General features: G+C 44.2%; 1 protein-coding gene across 4 annotated transcripts in view; it reads left to right on the plus strand.

Moving 5' to 3' along the window:
* The window catches only part of FMN1 (formin 1), a 354391-nt gene that overhangs the window by 239570 nt on the left and 95169 nt on the right, over positions 1–19652 (plus strand). For all 4 annotated transcript variants that reach the window (XM_040333461.1, XM_040333460.1, XM_040333463.1 and 1 more), the window contains one exon: positions 6663–6750. In XM_040333461.1, the coding sequence (XP_040189395.1) occupies positions 6663–6750 (88 nt within the window). The remainder of the gene's footprint in view (positions 1–6662; positions 6751–19652) is intronic.

Here is a 19652-nt window from a genome sequence, read left to right on the forward strand (position 1 = left end):
AGTGCTTTGAATGCAATTCTGTCTTTCACTGGCAACCAGTGAAGGGATCTCAGTGAAGGTGAGATTGATTCCCATGATTTTTTCCCAGTCACAAGTCTTGCGGCCGTATTCTGTACGACTTGTAGACGAGCGATTTGGTACTTAGGGAGCCCGAGGTAAAGGGCATTTGCATAGTCCAGTCTGGAATTCACAATTGTTCCCACCACGACTGCTACGTCGTCTTTGGGGATAAATGGAATAAGTCTGCGTAGTAGGCGCATCAAATGGTGCGATCCGCTGACTACTGACCCTATTTGTGCGTCCATTGTCATGAAGGTGTCAAAAGTGACTCCTAGACTTTTGACTTTGGAGCTAGGGGAGATGATTTGTCCCAGAATGGGCGGTGGTGTCCAGTTTGTTGCCAGTTGACTCTTCCGACTGGCGTGAAACATAAAAAGTTCTGTTTTAGAGCTATTGAGTTTAAGATAACTCTTAGTCATCCAGTTTTCTATTGAAGAGAGACATTTCTCTAATCTGAGATGATGATCCTTTTTGTTGCAGATGCGAAAATACAGTTGCGTGTCGTCTGCATAAGAGTGATAGAGTAGTTCTTGGCTACTGATAATATCAAAGAGAAGGTCCCCTTCTGTTGTTTTAGACCCTCCTGAAAAATCAGATGAGGAAGACAAGGATTTATCTCCATCAGGGGATAAGGATGAGAAGCAGTCGGATGGATCGGGGGTTTCAGAAGAACCTTTTTCTGCCTACAGGTGCAATGTTATGCTGAAGCAGTGCATTCAACATTTAAATTGCCTTCTTCAGCTTTAACGGAGTCACCTGTCTCCTCATTGGGTTCATTAAAATCCACACAGGTTGCATGTTCCTTTTCCGGTTGATCCTCTTTTAGAAAACCTTATTTACACAGACTGGTTACATCCAGATAGGCGTTTTTCTCCTCCTATTAAATTTGAAGTTCTTTATCCCATTGAGGAAATATTTACCAAGAAGTGAAGCTTACCTGCAGTAGATGTGGCCATTTCTTGTGTAAATTAAAAACCTAACTCGTCCTGTAGACAATGCTCAGGTATTTAAGGACCCTTCTGAAAATTAATTGGAATCTTTGCTTAAATACTCTTTTCTTATGGCTGGCGCTGTAGCCCAACCTGCTGTGGCAGCGGTTGGTATGTCAGGTCCTAAAAAAACAGGTAAAGCAAGGGCTTAAGGATCTTCCGCCGGATCAGGTTAAATTATGGGAGAACCTGCCTAGGGCCCTGTGTTTTACAGTAGATGCCATTAGAGATTCTATTCAGCAGGCTTCCCGGTCTCACGCTTCAGCTGGTGCACATGCGCAGAATTCTTTGGTTGAAACATTGGTCAGCCGAAGCTCCATGTAAAAAAAAATTTTTTCCCTTCCATGGGGAACGACTCTTTGGCGACGATCTGGATAAATATATCCAAAAGATTTCAAGTGGTAAAACTGCTTTGTTACCAGATAAGAAAAGGAATAAATGCCTGTGTTTCAAGCAATCTCTCTCCCCAGTTCCGGAACATCAGCATCCAGGCAGTGGCGACGGCATTCTCAGCCAGCCGCAAGAGCCAAGACCCAGAGTCAAACCCATGGACACAAAAAGCCGTGGATTCGGACATCTAACAAACAGAACCCCAAAGCCCCCTTGTGAAGGGGCGCCCCCGCTTAGCCGAGTGGGGGGGTGGCTTTGGAAATATTCAGCAGCTTAGCAGATGGAGATCCAGGACAAGCGGGTAGTTTCCACAGTATCCCTAGGGTACAAACTGGAATTCCGAGAAATCCCACCTTATCGGTTCCTAAGCTCAAATGTCTCCAAAGATCCATTATAAAGAAAACCCTTCTTCCAAGCATTGGATCACCTGCTGTCTCAGGGGGTGATCATGGAGTTTCCCCTAAGAGAGCAAGGTTTGGGGTTTTATTCAAACCTCTTTGTGGTTCCAAAACCAAATGGAGACGTCAGACCCATTCTGGATCTAAAAGCTCTGAATCAGTTTCTGAACATTCCATTTCTGAATGGAGACTATTCAATCGGTGGACTCAACCCTGCAAGGCGGAGAATTCTTAGCGTCAATAGACATCAAAGACACACACTGACATGTGCCTATCCATCCCGCTCACCAAAAGTTCCTAAGGTTCGCAGTAGAACACTGCCACTACCAGTTTGTGGCTCTGCTTTCGGCTTGGCTACTGCACCCTGGGTATTTACAAAGGTTCCTTGCCCTAATTTTGGCAAATCTAAGAGCACAGGGCATAGCGGTGACGGCTTATCTAGATGACCTACTCCTGGTAGAGTCGGTAGCAAGATTAAATCGGTGTGCTCAGTACAGTAGAATACCTAGAGCATTTGGGGTGGATCCTAAACTCACAGAAATCCTCTGTGCAGCCCCTGAAGAGGGTGGAGTATTTGGGCATGGTCAAAGACACGGTCCAAAGCAGAGTTTTCCTTCCAGAGCCGAAGATAAAATATGAAGGAACTGGTTTGCATAGTCAAGGCAAAGAGGGGTCCATCTATTCGCCTCTGCATGAAGTTGTTGGGGAAGATGGTGGCCTCCTTCAAGGCCAACCCTTATGCCCAGTTTTATTCGAGACTGCTGCAAAACAGTATCCTAGCTGCCTGGAACAGGAGAATTCAATCTCTAGATTTACCAATGCACCTGTCTTCAATGGTGCGCCAAAGCTTCAGTTGGTGGTTAACCGCTTAAGGACCGCCACACGACTACGTTGGCAGAATGGGACGGCTGGGCACATGGACGTACAGGTACGTCCCCTTTTAAGATGCCCAGCCATGGTTCGCAAGCGCGCCGCTGGCGGACCATGGCGACCTGGTCCTGTGACCCGTGGACCCGATCGCCCCCGGTGTTCCGCGATCGGGTCACAGAGAGGAAGAACAGGGAGAGGCGAGTGTAAACAAACCTTCCCTGTGTTGGAACGACGATCAGTGACATCACACGCACAGCCACGCCCCCCCACAGTAAGAACACTTCCTTTAGAACACACTTAACCCCTACAGCGCCCCCTCCTGGTTAACCCCTTCACTGCCAGTGTCATTTTCACAGTAATCAGTGCATTTTTATAGCACTTTTCGCTGTGAAAATGACAATGATCCCAAAAATGTGTCAAAAGTGTCCGATGTGTCCGCCATAATGTCGCAGTCACGAAAAAATCGCTGATCGCAGTTATTAGTAGTAAAAATATTTTTTTATAAAAATGCCATAAAAGCTCCATTTGTGGGAAAATTTGTTTGGGAACCATGTTGCACGACATGTTGCAATTGTTAGTTAAATCGACGCAGTGCCAAAAAGGGGCCAGATCCTTTACCTGCATATTGGTCCGGGTCTAAAGTGGTTAAACGCCAAGAGTTTGCGAACAGGAAAATTCTTTCTCCCGGTCACCTGGAAGGTGGTTTCCACAGATGCCAGCCTTTCTGGCTGGAGGGCAGTGCTGGAATTTGGTCCAGGGAATTTGGTCCAAGTCTGAAAAGAACCTGCCCATCAATATATTGGAGATTCGGGCAGTGTATCTGGCCCTAAAAACTGGACACGCAGGTTAAAGGGTTACCCTGTTTGAATTCAATCCGACAATGCTACTGCAGTAGCTTATATCAATGGGGGCACCCGGAGTCAGGATGCTCAGAGAGAAGTAAACCAGATTTTAGTATGGGCGGAAAGTCATGTTCCTTGTCTTTCTGCAATCTTCATTCCAGGGGTAGAAAATTGGCAAGCAGATTACCTGAGCCGCCAGCAGCTGTTGCCAGGAGAATGGTCTCTCCACCCCGACATTTTTCAGGCTATATGTCAGAAATGGGGGACCCCGGATGTAAACTTACTGGCCTCCAGGTTCAACAGGAAGTTGGACACCTTCTGTGTCAAGGATAAGACATCCTCTAGCCTTCAGAACAGATGCTCTGATTCCCTGGGATCAGTTTTTACTGATCTATGTATTGCCATCAGTTCTGCTTCTACAGAGGCTGCTTTGTAAAATCAAAAAAGAGGGAATACCAGTACCCCTGGTGGCCTCGCATTGGCCCAGAAGGTCATGGTACACCGAAGCCATAAGGATGGTGTGGGGAAACCTTGGATTCTTCCACTTCGCCAAGACCTTATATCGCAGGGTCCAGTGTTCCAGCCCTCCTTACGAAGGCTAAATTTGACTGCTGAAACCTACATACTGAAGAAACGTGGGCTCTCTGGTCCAGTTTTCTCCACTCTTATTAACGCTAGATAGCCGGCCTCCAGGCTCATCTATTATAGAATCTGGAAAACATATATTTCCTGGTGTGAATCCAGAGGGTGGAACCCTCAAAAGTATGTCATCAGTAGGATTTTGACCTTTTGTCAAATGGGAGTAGACATGAATCTAGCCCAGAGTACCATTAAGGGTCAAATCTCGGCTCTATCAATTTTCTTTCAAAGACTGGCATCTCATTCCCTAGTTCCGGGCATTCATTCAGGGAGTATTTTGGGTAAATTTCGCCAGTCAAACCTCCCTTGTGCCCATGGGATTTGAATGTTTTGTCGGTCTTACAAAAGCAGCCCTTTGAACCTATTCGCCACATTCTATTGATTCTTTTGAGTAGGAAATTGTCCTTTTTTGTTGCGATCTCCTCTGCTAGGAGAGTTTCTGAATTGGCATCTTTCTTGTAAAGAGCCTTATTTAGTTTGTCACAAAGACAAAATTGTGTTGCGTCCCCATTCCTACTTTCCTTCCTAAAGTGGTATCAACTTTTCATTTAAATCAAGATGTTGTTTTACCTTCCTTTTTTCCTGACCCGCAGTCAGCAGGAAAAAAATTGTTGCACTCTCTGGATGTAGTGAGAGCAATAAACGTTTATCTACAAGCAACTTCTCAGATACGTAAAATATGTTTTGTTCCGTCCAGAGGGTCACAAAAAGGGCCAAGCAGCATCGAAATCAACCATTTCGAGGTGGATTCGATAAGTGATAGTTAAAGCTTATGGCTTAAAGAACAAAATTCATGCTTTTTCTGTTAGAGAGCACTCGACCAGGGCAATAAGTACTTCATGGGCAGTGCATCATCAGGCTTCTATGGCTCAATCTGTAAAGCTGCAACTTGGTTTTCAGTCCATACATTTACCAAATTCTATCAAATAGATGTAAGAGGGCATGAGGATTCCACCTTTGGGCATAGTGTCCTGCAGGCAGCAGTTTAGGACTCACGTCCAATGGTGGTCTTCTTGATCTGTGTCTCCCTCCTCTCATATTGAGAATTGCTCTGGGACGTCCCACAATGTAATAATTAAAGGCTCTGTGTTCCGTGGTGTACGATAAAGAAAATAGGATTTTTAATAACTGCTTACCTTACCTGTAAAATACTTTTTTTGGAGTACACCACGGGATACAGAGGGTCCCCCCCCCTATGGGATCCTTACTGCTTTGCTACAAAACTGCTTCCCTTATGGGAGGGGTCATTTAGAGGGGAACTCGTCTTCATTGGGTGTGCCAGTGTCCAATCACCTCTGGTGAACTATATAACCCACTATGTAATGATTAAAGGCTCTGTGTCCCGTGATGTACTCCAAGAAAAGGATTTTACAGGTAAGCTGTTATTAAAAATCCTATTTTTACCCCTATTAAAGCGAAATGTGAGCGCAAATTTATCCGTACATTGTATGAGATCTGAATGATCCCAGTATTTGCCTAGGCATGTGTGCACTGTATGGCTGTATTGGGGCCCTTTAACATCTATACCTTTTTGCCACGTTAGGCAGCACATTTTCAGAATGAGAATTACCCAGCGCACATCAAAAATATTTCCCTTTTTAAATGGAACTCCTGCATGCAGCATATTTAGTGCGCATTTCAAAAGTGCAACATAGATGCACCTTATATTTCAGTCAATAAGAAACGCACCAAAAATGCACTGAAAACGCATCTAAGGTGTGTTTTGGGTGCATTTTTGTGGCCACGTGGCACAAAGATGCTGGTTGTTAAGGATCAGGCACCCGCCGGCTTCGTTAACAAGTGAATAGTTGATTAAGGATCTAGCACATGCCGGCTTCCTTCCAGAGAAGGACAGGGGTTTTGCAATCATTGTTGGCCATCCAGCTCCTCTGGTTTGCCTGCCCTTCTCTCCTCCCCTCACATTCTCCGAGCCAATGCCCCCCGCTGACCCACCCTCTGTCTTTCTGGCTCCTTCTCCCTCTGGTGGTAGCATCTCTTGCACAAGAGGAGCTGGAGCATGCTGACAACCAAGGAGGTACACAGGGACGCATTATCACTGGTTGGTAAGGTAACCAATGGGTTTCGGCTCCTTAACTACCACCCATTGAGCATGATAACCTATGAATAGCCAGTTATTGAGGAGTGGGCCCCCTACAGCATCCTTAACAACCAGCTAATCATGCATATGCAATGCAACGCATTTAAGATGTTCTGTGTTTAAGCACATTGTGTGTTTTATAAGCGCTGCTACGTGAAAGCAGTTGCACTGTAGTGTGAAAAGTTCATTAGAGTTTAGAGGGATTACAATGTGATTTTCTATTATCATTATTACCTCTAAAACATTTTGAAATATGGTGGCACCATTGATGTGTAAGTGATTAATGAATGTATTCATGAGTAAACCAATTTTGTCACCCTGCTTGTATGGTAAAATGTGTATCTCATTATTTTATTCTTTGCTCTCTCACTTACAGATTGTTAAGCTGTTGGATGCAAAGAGATCGCAAGCTGTAGGCATTCTAATATCAAGTTTACATTTAGATATGAAGGATATACAGCAAGGTAAGTAGCATTAAGCATAACCTATTTCGTTACCTAACTGTTGGTATAGGGTGCTGCATGGATATTTCTGTGTGTATGTATAAATATTACACACAACCCCAGTTCCAAAAAAGTTGGGACGCTGTGTAAAATCTACATAAAACATGCATGGCTTTGTAGTAGTAGAAGAGTCTGGGTGCTTAACTGGCCTGCTTCCAGTCCAGATCTTTTACCAAATAATTTTTGGGCGCTCCTTGAAACAAAAACCTATGACAAAGAAGAAGCCAGGACTGTTGAGCAATTAGAATGTTTTGTCTGGCAAAAATGGGACAACATTCCTCTCCCAAAAAAGGAGGGGTTGCTACACGGTGGTAAAGATGGCCCGTCCCAACTTTTTTTGAGATGTGTTGCGAAAATGGACAATTTTAAGAGAAAAAATACGATAATTTTGAAATTGGTATCAATTTTAAAATTACCTTATTTTCTTCTTTTTTTTCTTGAAATGGTCCATTTTATCAGTTACAACATTTAATGTTATCTATTGTGAAGAAAATATGGGTTTATGGGATTTGCAAATTATTTTTCTGTGGGTGAAGTTTGGGCTCATAGTTTCTAGGGTTGTCCCGATACTACTTTTTTAGGACTGAGTACAAGTACCAATACTTTTTTTCAAGTACTCGCCGATGCCGAATACCGATACTTTTTTTTAAATGTGTCCCCAAATGCAGCCATGTCCCCCCACAAATGCAGCCATGTCCCCCCATATGCAGCCATGTCCCCCCATATGCAGCCATGTCCCCCCCATATGCAGCCATGTCCCCCCCATATCCAGCCATGTCCCCCCCCATATCCAGCCATGTCCCCCCCCATATCCAGCCATGTCTCCCCCCCATATCCAGCCATGTCTCCCCCCCCCATATCCAGCCATGTCTCCCCCCCATATCCAGCCATGTCTCCCCCCCCCATATCCAGCCATGTCCCCCCCCCCATATCCAGCCATGTCCCCCCCCCCATATCCAGCCATGTCTCCCCCCCCCCATATCCAGCCATGTCTCCCCCCCCCATATCCAGCCATGTCTCCCCCCCCATATCCAGCCATGTCCCCCCCCCCCCATATCCAGCCATTTCTCCCCCCCCATATCCAGCCATGTCTTCCCCCCCCCCATATCCAGCCATGTCTTCCCCCCCCCCATATCCAGCCATGTCTCCCCCCCCCCCCATATCCACCCATGGGGCCAGGGTGTTAAGGGACTGTGACATCTCGGGACCAGTGGTGTCTACCCTAGTGAATGCTAGAAAAGCTGTCACTAGGAAGATCCCATCATAAGGTCTAGAAGACTTGTACTGCTTGGTGTGAAGCCAAAACATGGCATCCTCGGAAATATGTAATTGGGAGAATTCTCTTTTCTACACTTAACTGTGGACATCAAATTGGCTTTCTAAGAATACTGACAGGGCCGAAACGTGGCCTCTGTACACATAAAACTTTAGCCTCCCATTCACTGGTCTGAACCTTTATGCAGGGGGAAACTCTCTTGCCACCCAACATTAGGTCACCTATGTGTCCTTGAACTTGGTGCTGTCTGTGTTACAGAAACAACCATTTGAGCCCATCAAGGAAATTCCATTAGACTTGCTGTCACGCAAGCTAGCATTCCTCAGCTAGAAGGGTGTCTGAGTTGGCAGCTCTTTCGTGCAGGGAACCATACTTTATTCTTCACCATGACAGGGTCGTGTTGTGACCTGTTCCTTACTTTTTGCTAAAAGTGGTGTCGGCCTTTCATTTAAATCAGGATGTTATTTTGCCTTTTTTTTTCTCGGCCTCATTTAGAAAGACTACTGCATTCTCTGGACATTGTCAGGGCAGTCAAGGTTTATTTGTCTAGATCTGCGGAGATCCGGGGATCAGACCCCTTTAGGGTGAGAGCTCATTCTACCAGGGGTGTAAGAACCTCCTGGGCTTTTCGTCATCGGGTATCTGTGGCTCAGATTTGTAAGGCTGCTACCTGGTCTTCAGTGCATACGTTCACAAATATTTTATCAAGTGGATGTTCGAGCGGCCGAGGATTTGGCTTTTGGCCGCAGTGTACTAAGGGCTAAAGTATAAGGTCTGATGGCTAAAGTTTTGGCAGGGTGTCTCCCTCCCCTCAAGGCTATTGCTCTGGGACGTCCCAGCAGGTAATGAATATTAGCCAAACTCTGTGTCCCATGATGTATGAAAAATATATATTTTGTTTGTCATACTTGCCTGTAAAAGCTTTTTCTTTGAGTACATCATGGGACACAGAGGTCCCTCCACTCTTTTTAAGGATTCAATGCTTGCTACAAAACTGACATACTTCCTGTATGGGAAGGGTTATATAGGGGAACACTTCCTGTCTAAAGACCTTTGGTCTACCAGTGTCCTTTTACCTAGAGATGAATTATAACCCAGAAGGTAATGAGTCCAAAAAGGTGCCCATACGCTTTTGGGGGTATGCTAGATTGTGTACCAGCATATTTCTCAAATCCTGGCCTATCTGGTAATACATTTGCCAATATTTTGTCTCCGAGTAAGATAGGCCAGTGTTTGCAAATGTATTTTTCCAACGCGTTGTATTGTTATAATCTGTAAGGAATACCATTCTATATTCCTCCTTATTTTTTCTTGCAGTAACTTTCATATCTATAGCCTCTACCTCCTTTTTAAGATGCCTTCAATTATCCTCTGTACCCTTTTAGCCACAAACCTTTTTAGAAGTACCTCTGCTTTCTTATTAAACTCATTACTATTCTTACAATTCCTACAGATTCACAATAATTGGCCCTTGGGGTATACCCCCTAGCGATATGGGGTGGTGGCGGCTACATGTGGGGATATACCAGTTGCGGTCCGTCATTTTGAAAAAGGTATGTGTGTACAACTTATCGAACTGTTTGTGTACAACCAGGTCTAGAAAATGTATTATGATGTGTGTTTTTTTTACTTCAGTGCCCCTCCTTAAGATTATCATGTCCTCAATGTACCTCTTGTAGAGTGCTATTTCTGTACTTGACTTTCCATGCATCTCTTCCTCTTCCTATTTAATAAGGAAGATGTTGGCTACGTTGGGTGTGTACTTCCCCCATGGCAACTCCTTTGTGTTGGCGATCGTATGTGTTATGCCAAAAATACTGGCCAATTCTAATGATTCTGCTATGAACGTTTTTGTTCTTGTTTTAGCTAGGACTGTAACTAACGATTATTTTCACAATCGATTTGTTGCCCGATTTTATTGTTTCGATTAATCGGATAATATGGGAATGTGTCCCATAGGAAACCATGTTGAATGAACTTTAGTGTGTTTTCAAAAAGCACCAGAAAATGCATAGATGTGAACCAGGCCTAAAGCCGCATACACACGACCATTTTTCATGTCTTGAAAAAAAAAAAACAATTCTCGACGTGAATCTTGTCAAGCCTGCCTTGCATACACACGATCGTGAAAAAAAAATGCTCAAGGAAAGCGCGGTGACGTACAAGTACGACGGCACTATAAAGGGGAAGTTCCATTCGATTGGTGCCACCCTTTGGACTGATTATGCAAATTTCCCTTCTCATAACTTCTGAGCATGCGCGTTTTTTTCCCCGTCGTTAAAGCCTACACACAACCGTTTTTCACTACATGAAAGACAACGTGAAAACCGTCGAAAAAAATAGAGCGTGTTCTAAATTTTTAATACCTATTTTTCACGTCTAGAAAAATGCTCTGGAGCCTACACACGATAGTTTTTAATGACCAATTTAAAAAAAAAACGGTCGTGTGTACGCGGCATAAAAAGTTTAGTGGCAGCAGCATTGCTTTTTTTTTTGTTATAGTATCACCTGTCATAATGGGGTTAAAAACGAAAATGAGCCATTATAGCACAAAAAGACCATATAATCACTACTATAAGGTGTTCTTTATACTGTGAAAGTAATAAATATATTTATTACAATCAAATAGACAGACCGGGGAGGCCTATGGTAAGCAGGGTGAACTCTCCCAATTTTCTTGACTAGGGGAATATTTTGACCACCATTTACAACTGCTACCTCAACCATTCCCATCTTATTTTGCAAGCAACTGATCAACAGTCTAGACACATTCCAGTGTGAGGAAAATGTCATCCTTGCCCCTATAGATGTTCTACACAAGCATAAAACAAGAGGATGCCCTCAGTACGGTAAAATGGGCCCTGAATAATCGGAGTTAAAACGAGAACAAACTTTCATAACAGAATCCTTAGAATTGGCAATGAGCAGTAATTTATTTTCGGCATAACACATACTATCGCCAACACAAGGGAGTTGCCGGGGGGGAAGTACACACCCAGCATAGCCAACATCTTGGTAAATAGGAAGAGGAAGAGATATATGGCAAGTCAAGAACAGAAATGAAACTCTACAAGAGGTACATTGAGGACATGATCTTAAGGAGGGGCACTGAAGTAAAAAAACATACATCATAATACGCATGGTATATCTTTTTCAGGAGGATGGGATTGCAATCAATTTCTAGACCTGGTTGTATGTACACAGTTAGATCAGCTTTACATACATACATTTTTCAAAACGACGGACCGCAATGGGTATATCCTCACACGTAGCTGACTCCACCCCAGGTGGCTAGGGGTTATACCCATGGGCCAACTATTGCAAATCTGTAGGAATTGTAAGGATCGTAAGGAGTTTGAAGGAAGCAGAAGTACTTATAAAAGGTTTGTAGCTAAAGAAAACAGAGAAGATAATTGAAGACATATTAAAGAGGTAGAGGCTATGGTTAGGAAGGATTTACTGCAAGAAAAACCCTGTAAGGAGGAAACATATGGAATCGTATTCCTTACAGAATATAATAAACAATACAAGGAGTTGGAAAAAGTAATACGTAAATACTGGCCTATCTTACATTTGCCAATATTTTGACTCCAATTATTACCAGATAGGCCAAGATTTGTTTGCCTCAGGGCCTCCAATTTGGGGGATATTCTGGTAAATAATGTACCAGACCCCCAAAAGCATATGGGCACCTTTTTGGACCAAAAGTTTTTTTTCACATGTGGCAGATATAAAGTGTGCAAAACTGTGAAGGGAAGATCTCGGAAAATCGCATCATTTAGCACTCAGGAGGTATATACAATTAAGAAATTGATAACGTGCCAGAGCACACGTGTCACGTACTTGTCCATGTGGCCTACAATATGTAGGCAGGATAACCAGACAACTATGTGTGAGAATTAAAGAACACTTTCACAATATAAGAAATGGGTACAAACATCACAGCCTGTCTCAACACTTTAGATTACATTATAACAGGGACACTAGTATACTGAAAGTTTGTGGTATTGATAGAATAGATCCACATTGGAGGTCCACGAATATAACTAGGACCATATCACAAAATGAAACCCAATGGATACACAAATTATGCATTCAGTCCGACAGGTTTGAACATATCAACAGTTTTTTTGTCTAATTTTTAGGAGAAACCTCTTGCAGTAAGTGTATTACGCATAAGATTTGTAAAGAATGTACATCTGTGAGAAAGGAGGACCCACCAGGGAAAATGAGTTGGAAACAAGATAAATCATGCACTTTTGTTTTTTCACGATACACCTTTTTATATATCTTTTTAACTGTCAATATTGAATACAAAAATAAATAAATGGAAATGATTAAAAAATCCAATTGAAACAAAATTGAAGAACTCAAAAATAAGATATACAAATAAACAAAGATTATGAAAATATAAAACAGAAAATTGATTTACTTGAAGAATGATTCAAGTAAATCATCAATTTTTTTTATATTTTCATAATCTTCTTTTATTTTATTTTTTGGTTTATTTTTAAATTCTTAAATGTATTTCATAATTTTATTCATTTTTTTTTTTTTTAAGTGAACAGTCTCAGATGATGCACAGGGATTAAACAAATCTCCATACATACGTTTTACATGTATATCTGCGGTCTTCAGCTTTATATACTGTTTAGAAAGTGCTCTTTGGGTTAGTGTTTCTATTCCTCATCAACACTTCAGCGAAGTCTGGGCATACAGCCAAGGCAGCTGATTGGAGAAAAGATGCGCACACAGCTCTCATCAGCAGACTGCGACATGTGAAAGGTATCTTACCAGGAGTAGCCGGTCCATCAGGGGTGCTAGGGCGCTGCCCCCCCTGTAGGGTGGCGGACTCGTACGTTATTATATGAGTCTTTTTTTTGTTTGTTTTTTATAAGCGACATGATTAGAGCCTGAGGCTCTAATTGGCTTGTAAAAGGTTGGGCTCGGGGCGCAGATAATTGCATCCCAAAACCGCCCACTTGTGAAAATGGCAAATTATTATTCGCTATTGTCTTCCGGTTTCGCCTCCTGGCCAATCCGGATGAATCGGGTTGGCCAGGAGGAAAAGCCATTGAGGGGGGTGGGGCGTCACCGTGGAGGGGTGAGTACGGGCAGACCTGGGGGGGAGGGGGTCTTACTATGTTTTTTTCATTTTTTTTGGGGGGGGGTGGTCTTTGAGATTTTAACAGATCTAAACGGTCCCCCATATCTTCTTTGAGACAGGGACTAAAGACCGTCTCTTTTCTTCACTTTACTTGAATGAATGAGGAATCTGTATCGAGATTTCATTCATAAAATGACAGTCTGATACATGGTAACACTGTAGTTTACTATGCATTAGCTGTCAGTGGATATAGGAGCAATCACTGCCTATATCCACTGTACTACAGAGAGGGCTTGGTAAACACATATATACCAAGCCCCACCCACACCGCTCCCCTGTCACGCTTCCCAGCCTGACTGATCGCAGAGATCAGTGCAGGGAGAAGCTGCAGGCGGTGGGAGGGGAGGAGTGATGCTGCTCGGAGCGGCCATGGATCGGAGGGTGCAAGATCAGTATGGGGGGTTGATCTGACTGGGTGGGGTGACACATCTGGATTCCCCCCAAGCCCCATGCGGCAGAAGAGGGATGCCGGCTAATGACGATAGCTGCGGGGGATCGGGTTTGAAGGGGGGTTGGATCGGGTGGAAGGGGAATAATCAGTGCTGGGGGGGGGGGGGGGGTGAAGAAGATGGGAAAGGACAATGGGGGGGGCAGTTTATGATGAGTTAGTGGCAGGAGCTGGAGAAGCAGGGGACAGCGAAGCAGCGGCATGGGTGGGGGGCAGTCACATTGGAGGTTAATAATTCTGATCAGCGGGTTGTAATTTGCTGATGAGTTATAGAATTGTTCAGCAGAGTCTGCTGAACAATTCTGATATAAGCTTATAGTCATCGAAGTGACCATAAGCTTATAGGAGAGGGGGAAATGAGGTCTGTACGGACTTGGTCACCTGCTGACACTTTAAGTCCGTACGGCATACGGACCTGGCAGTGAAAGTATTAAAACTTTATTTTCAGAGTATATTGAGACATCAAAGTGAATACATTCCAATAAAAATAGAAAAATTTGGTTGTTCTAAAACTTTTTTTTAAACTGTGACTGGTGGGTCCCTGGAGCGCTTGCTATAATGTACGTAAAAGTATGCACAGCATGCTCTCTGCTCCCAACATCACTTAAGCCTCGTACAAACGATGGGATTTTCAGACGGAAATTATGTGTTGACCGACTGTTAGCCGAAAATCCGACCATTTGTACTCTCCATCTGACAATTGTCGGATTTTCCGTGGACAAATGTTGCACGGACAGCGGTCTGTTGTCGGATTTTCCGATCGTGTGTAAAAAAAGTCCAAAGTACAAACCCGCCTGGTCGAAAGCAATGCTAACCAAACACATTAGGCAGAAGGTGCCCAAAGGGCGGCGCTAAAGAGCTGAAAAACCACGTAGTACGTCTAGCACGTCACTACGTTCGTATTTGTTGGCCGACAATTGTGTGCTGTTTTTTGTATGCAAGATAAAATCCAGGCACCAGCCCTTTGGACAAAAGTCAGACGCTTTGTCTGCGGAAAATCAGATCGCGTGTACAAGGCTTTACACTACAATCGTGTGTGTGTGTGTGTGTGTGTCTCTCTCTCTTCCCCATCTAGTGCCATTGGCAATGTAATGCCTATGCCTCTACACTCGTGGTATTATCTCATCACCATTGTCAGAATCTTACAGATACCAAGACCACCATGGGCAGTATACACCAACATTATTTAAAAGAAAATGTGAGATTTTTGATGGAAGGGATGTACAAAAGGCCTTCTAATCCTTCTCCGTTTCTAAATGATCTTGAGCAAATACTGGGGCAGATTCACAAAAGAGATACGACGGCGTATCTCCTGATACGCCGTCGTATCTCTGAGATACGAAGGTCGTATCTATGCGCGTGATTCATAGAATCAGGTTACGCATAGATCTCCCTAAGATCCGACACTGTCGGATCTTAGGCTGCAATTCTAGGCCGGCCGCTAGGTGGCGATTCCATTGCGGTCGGCGTAGAATATGCAAATGACTAGTTATGCCGATTCACGAACGTACGCTTTGCCCGTCGCTGTAAATTTACGTTGTGTCCGTCGAGATACGCGGCGTAAAGATAGGCATGCCCCCTAGGTGGTCTAGCCAATGTTTAAGTATGGCCGTCGTTCCCGCGTCTAAATTTGAAATTTCACGACGTTTGCGTAAGTCGTCCGTGAATGGCGCTGGACGCCATTTACGTTAACGTCGAAACCAATGACATCCTTGCGACGTCATTTAGCGCAATGCACGTCCGGAAATTTTAGGGACGGAGCATGCGCAGTACGTTCGGCGCGGGAACGTGCCTAATTTAAATGGTCCCCGCCCCATTTGAATTAGGCGGGCTTGCGCCGGGCGGATTTACGCTACGCCGCCGCAAGTTTACAGGCAAGTGCTTTGTGAATCAAGCACTTGCCCGTAAAACTTGCGGCGGTGTAACGTAAATGTAATACGTTACGCCGCGGCAGAGTAAGGTGATTCTTCGTGAATCTGCCCCACTGTGTGCAGCCGTGGGGCAGATTCAACAGCGTACTTAAAGCGGGGGTTCACCCTGTTAAAAAAAAAAAAAAATGTTTTTTTTTATTAGACCATTACATTCGGCATCGTAGCGCGAGCTACGGTATGCCGGTCTTACATTTTTTATCCCCGTACTCACTGTGCTATGGCTCATTGAAGATTCCGGGGAATGGGCGTTCCTATGGTGAGAGAAGGTGATTGACGGCCGGCCCTGGCACGTCACGCTTCTCCGGAAATAGCCGAAATAGGCTTGGCTATTCACGGCGCCTGCGCATAGCCTGTGCGCAGGCGCCGTGAAGAGCCGAGACCTACTCCGGCTGTCTTCGGGGAGCGTGACGTGCCAGAGCCGGCCGTCAATCATCCTCCCTCTCCATAGGCACGCCCATTCCCCGCGGGAGTCGGATTCTTCAATGATCGATAGCACAGTGAGTACGGGGATTAAAAATTTAAGACCGGCATACCGTAGCTCGCGCTACGATGCCGAATGTAATGGTATAATGATGTGAAGGAGGGTGAACCACCGCTTTAACAGCGTATGTGATACATTTTAGTGACTAACGTATTTAAAAGCATTGGATCAAAAACACACCCTGGAAATTGGCATATCAAAGAGTGGTCACTTATTAAAGTGTCATCAAATTCTTATTAAATAATGCAAAGGGCAGGGGTTGTGCGCTAAAGTTTTTCATTTCTACCAAACAGAAATTCCCTACCCTAATAAAGTATCTTAACTGGATGAATTCTGATTGACAGTGGTTACCATACATTGTGCTGCACATTTATGTTTATTTATATAGGTTATGTAAAAGCAATTACAACTATAGGGCTAATGTACACCCATTCAGCAACAGTCTGCCTGGGACGGTGTTTTGGTAGGTGGGGTTTGCAGTGGGATGCTTAACATTTATGAGATTGCTTTTACAACTTGCGTTCAGCTGTCCCCACACTATTTGTAGCATGAACCTGGCTTGTGGTAGAAGGGATTTAGCCGTTCAGTAGCAAATGATGAGGGGGAAGTTAAGTCCTCACCTACTGGATGCAGCTTCATCTGCATTCTATTACTGCTGAACTGACCTCTGCCTTTGATGTTTAGTGCTTGTTAGTTCAAGGGGCACTTAAGTGGAAGTATTACTGTGGCTAGTATGTTTTACACTGTTTTCCCCTCCAGTCCCTCTAGGAATTAGCACTCCCACCCCCCACCCTCTTTGCTCTCTTGCTGCTCATTATAAAAGCTTTAGCTACTTTTTAATTAGTTTAACACATTGAGTTGGAATGAGTGAAGCTTATACCCACTTGACCATAGACTAGTGCTCTGGGCCTTTCACTCAACAAATTCTTATTTGCTAGATGTTCACATATTTGTGCTTGCTATAACTGCGTTTTCTTTGATATATCTAAAATAAATATATTCAAAAGAAAATTTTTGATTTTATAGCCAACTCCATTTACATTAAAATTGTGTTTTCACAAAAGTTACCTGTCATTTTATTCAGCTGGAGATATTTCTACGATACCATCATGTCTGTTGAAAATGTGGACCTAGGTGTTTTTAAAGCATACTCTGATCTGTTTTATGTGTCTTTTTAAAGTGGTTGTAAACTCTATTAAACCACTTGTACCTACACGTAAGCCTATAATAAGGCTTGCTTACAGTGGCGTGACTAGGTTTGGTGACACCCGTTGCAGAAAAACATGTCAGCCCCTCCGGTGCCACCTGGGTGCGAAATGCACCCCCCCACACGATGCCACTGCTTATCTATAGGTACTGTAAATATCTCCTACGCTTGGACAGTTTAGGAGATATTCACTATATGCGCTACTACCGACGTCAGTGCATGCGCACTGAAGAAATGGCCCGCAGGTGCTGTTTCTTCAGGGCCCGTGACGAGCGGCTCTTGCACGTATGCATTCTAAGGTAAGTATTTCATAATGAGTGATGCATACTAGCTCATCCTGCCTTTGTCTTGCAAGTTTTTTTTTTTTTTTTGGGGGGGAGGGGGGGGGGGGGTCGGAGGTTTACAACCTCTTTAAGGCTTGGTGGATAAGGTAACAAAAAGTTCATGCACCCACCTCAACCAAATGATCTTCCTTCACTAGTATGAGTACTGTAAACATTAATTTGTTTGCTTGCAGTCACTGTATAATCATTGCTTTCTTCGTTATACATTTTTTGCAAACAAGTCATTTTTTTCCACTGACGTGTGCTGATAAAGCTGCACTGATGGACACTGTTGGGGCTGCACTGATTTTCAGGACACTGATTATTAGTGCCCTGTCCTAGGCAATGGGTTATATGCGGCTGCCTTCAGGTGATTGGACATTGGCAAACGGAGAGAAGACAAACCACTTTCCTTGTCACTTTTATCAAGACTCCTCTAGAAAGCTTTCTAGTTGCATCATAGCTACTGCAGGTTATAGTTTTGAAGCGGTCTAGGATCAATTGCCCCCTTGTCAGCAACTTCGGGAAACATACTCTGATCCCCACCAGAAAGAAGTTGCGGGGCCAGCATATGTAATGTTACTTCGGGCACTGAACCCTGTGCTAGATTCTCACCTAAGCATGATGTGCAATGTGTTGGCCACAAGTTGCTATATAGGTTGAGGGCCATAGCACAGCCGCATGGTATGACCTCTGTCCCTGGAGACTCCTCAGGGGGTAAACACACACACACACAGAGGGTAAACATCTGGATGGGGCTTGTCCCTACTATCCACCCTCTAGTTTACTGGGAAAACTGTAAGTTGGCAGTCCTCTTTTAAAGGGCCTTTCTTAACCACTTAAGACCTGGACCAATATGCAGATTAAGGACCTGGCCCCTTTTTTGCGATTTGGCACTGTGCCGCTTTAACTGACAATTGCGCGGTCGTGTGACGTGGCTCCCAAACAAAATTGGCGTCCTTTTTTTCCCACAAATGGAGCTTTCTTTGGGTGGTATTTGATCACCTCTGCGGTTTTTATTTTTTGCGCTATCATCAAAAATAGAGCGACAAAGAAAAAAATTCAATATTTTTTACTTTTTGCTATAATAAATATCCCCCAAAAATATGTAAAAAAAAAACTTTTTTTTTCCTCTCAGTTTAGACCAATACGTATTCTTCTACTTTTATTTTTGGTAAAAAAAATAGCAATAAGCGTTTGGTTTGCGCAAAAGTTATAGCGTCTACAAAATAGGGGATAGTTTAATGGCATTTTTATTAATAATTATTTTTTTTACTAGTAATGGCGGCGATCCGCGATTTTTTTTTGTGACTGCGACATTATGGCGGACACATCAGACACTTTTGACACATTTTTGGGACCATTGTCATTTTCACAGCGAAAAGTGCTGTGAAAATGACAATGGCAGTGAAGGGGTTAACCACTAGGGGATGCTAAGGGGTTAAGTGTGCCCTAAGGGAGTGATTCTTACTGTAGGGGGGCGTGGCTGGACGTGTGACGTCACTGATCGTCGTTCCCTATAACAGGGAACAGACGATCAGTGACACTGCCACAGAGAAGAACGGGGAAGGTGTGTTTACACTCACCCCTCCCCGTTCAGCTTCTGTGACCGATCGCAGGACACCGGCGGCGATCGGGTCACGGAGCTTCGGACCGGGTCGCGCACGACCCACGGCTGGGCTCTTAAAGGTAATGTACCTGTACGTTCCTGTGCCCAGCCGTGCCATTCTGCCGATGTATATCGGCGTTGGGCGGTCCTTAAAGCGGTGGTTCACCCTCCTTAACATCATTCTAGCATTACATTCGGCATCGTAGCGCGAGCTACAGTATGCCGGTCTTACATTTTTTATCCCCGTACTCACTGTGCTATTGCACATTGAAGATTCCGACTCCCGCGGGGAATGGGCGTGCCTATGGAGAGGGAGGATGATTGACGGCCGGCTCTGGCACGTCACGCTCCCCGAAGACAGCCGGAGTAGGTCTCGGCTCTTCACGGCGCCTGCGCACAGGCTATGCGCAGGCGCCGTGAA

Source organism: Rana temporaria, chromosome 13 (assembly GCF_905171775.1).
Source record: "Rana temporaria chromosome 13, aRanTem1.1, whole genome shotgun sequence".
NCBI classification, from domain to species: domain Eukaryota; kingdom Metazoa; phylum Chordata; class Amphibia; order Anura; family Ranidae; genus Rana; species Rana temporaria.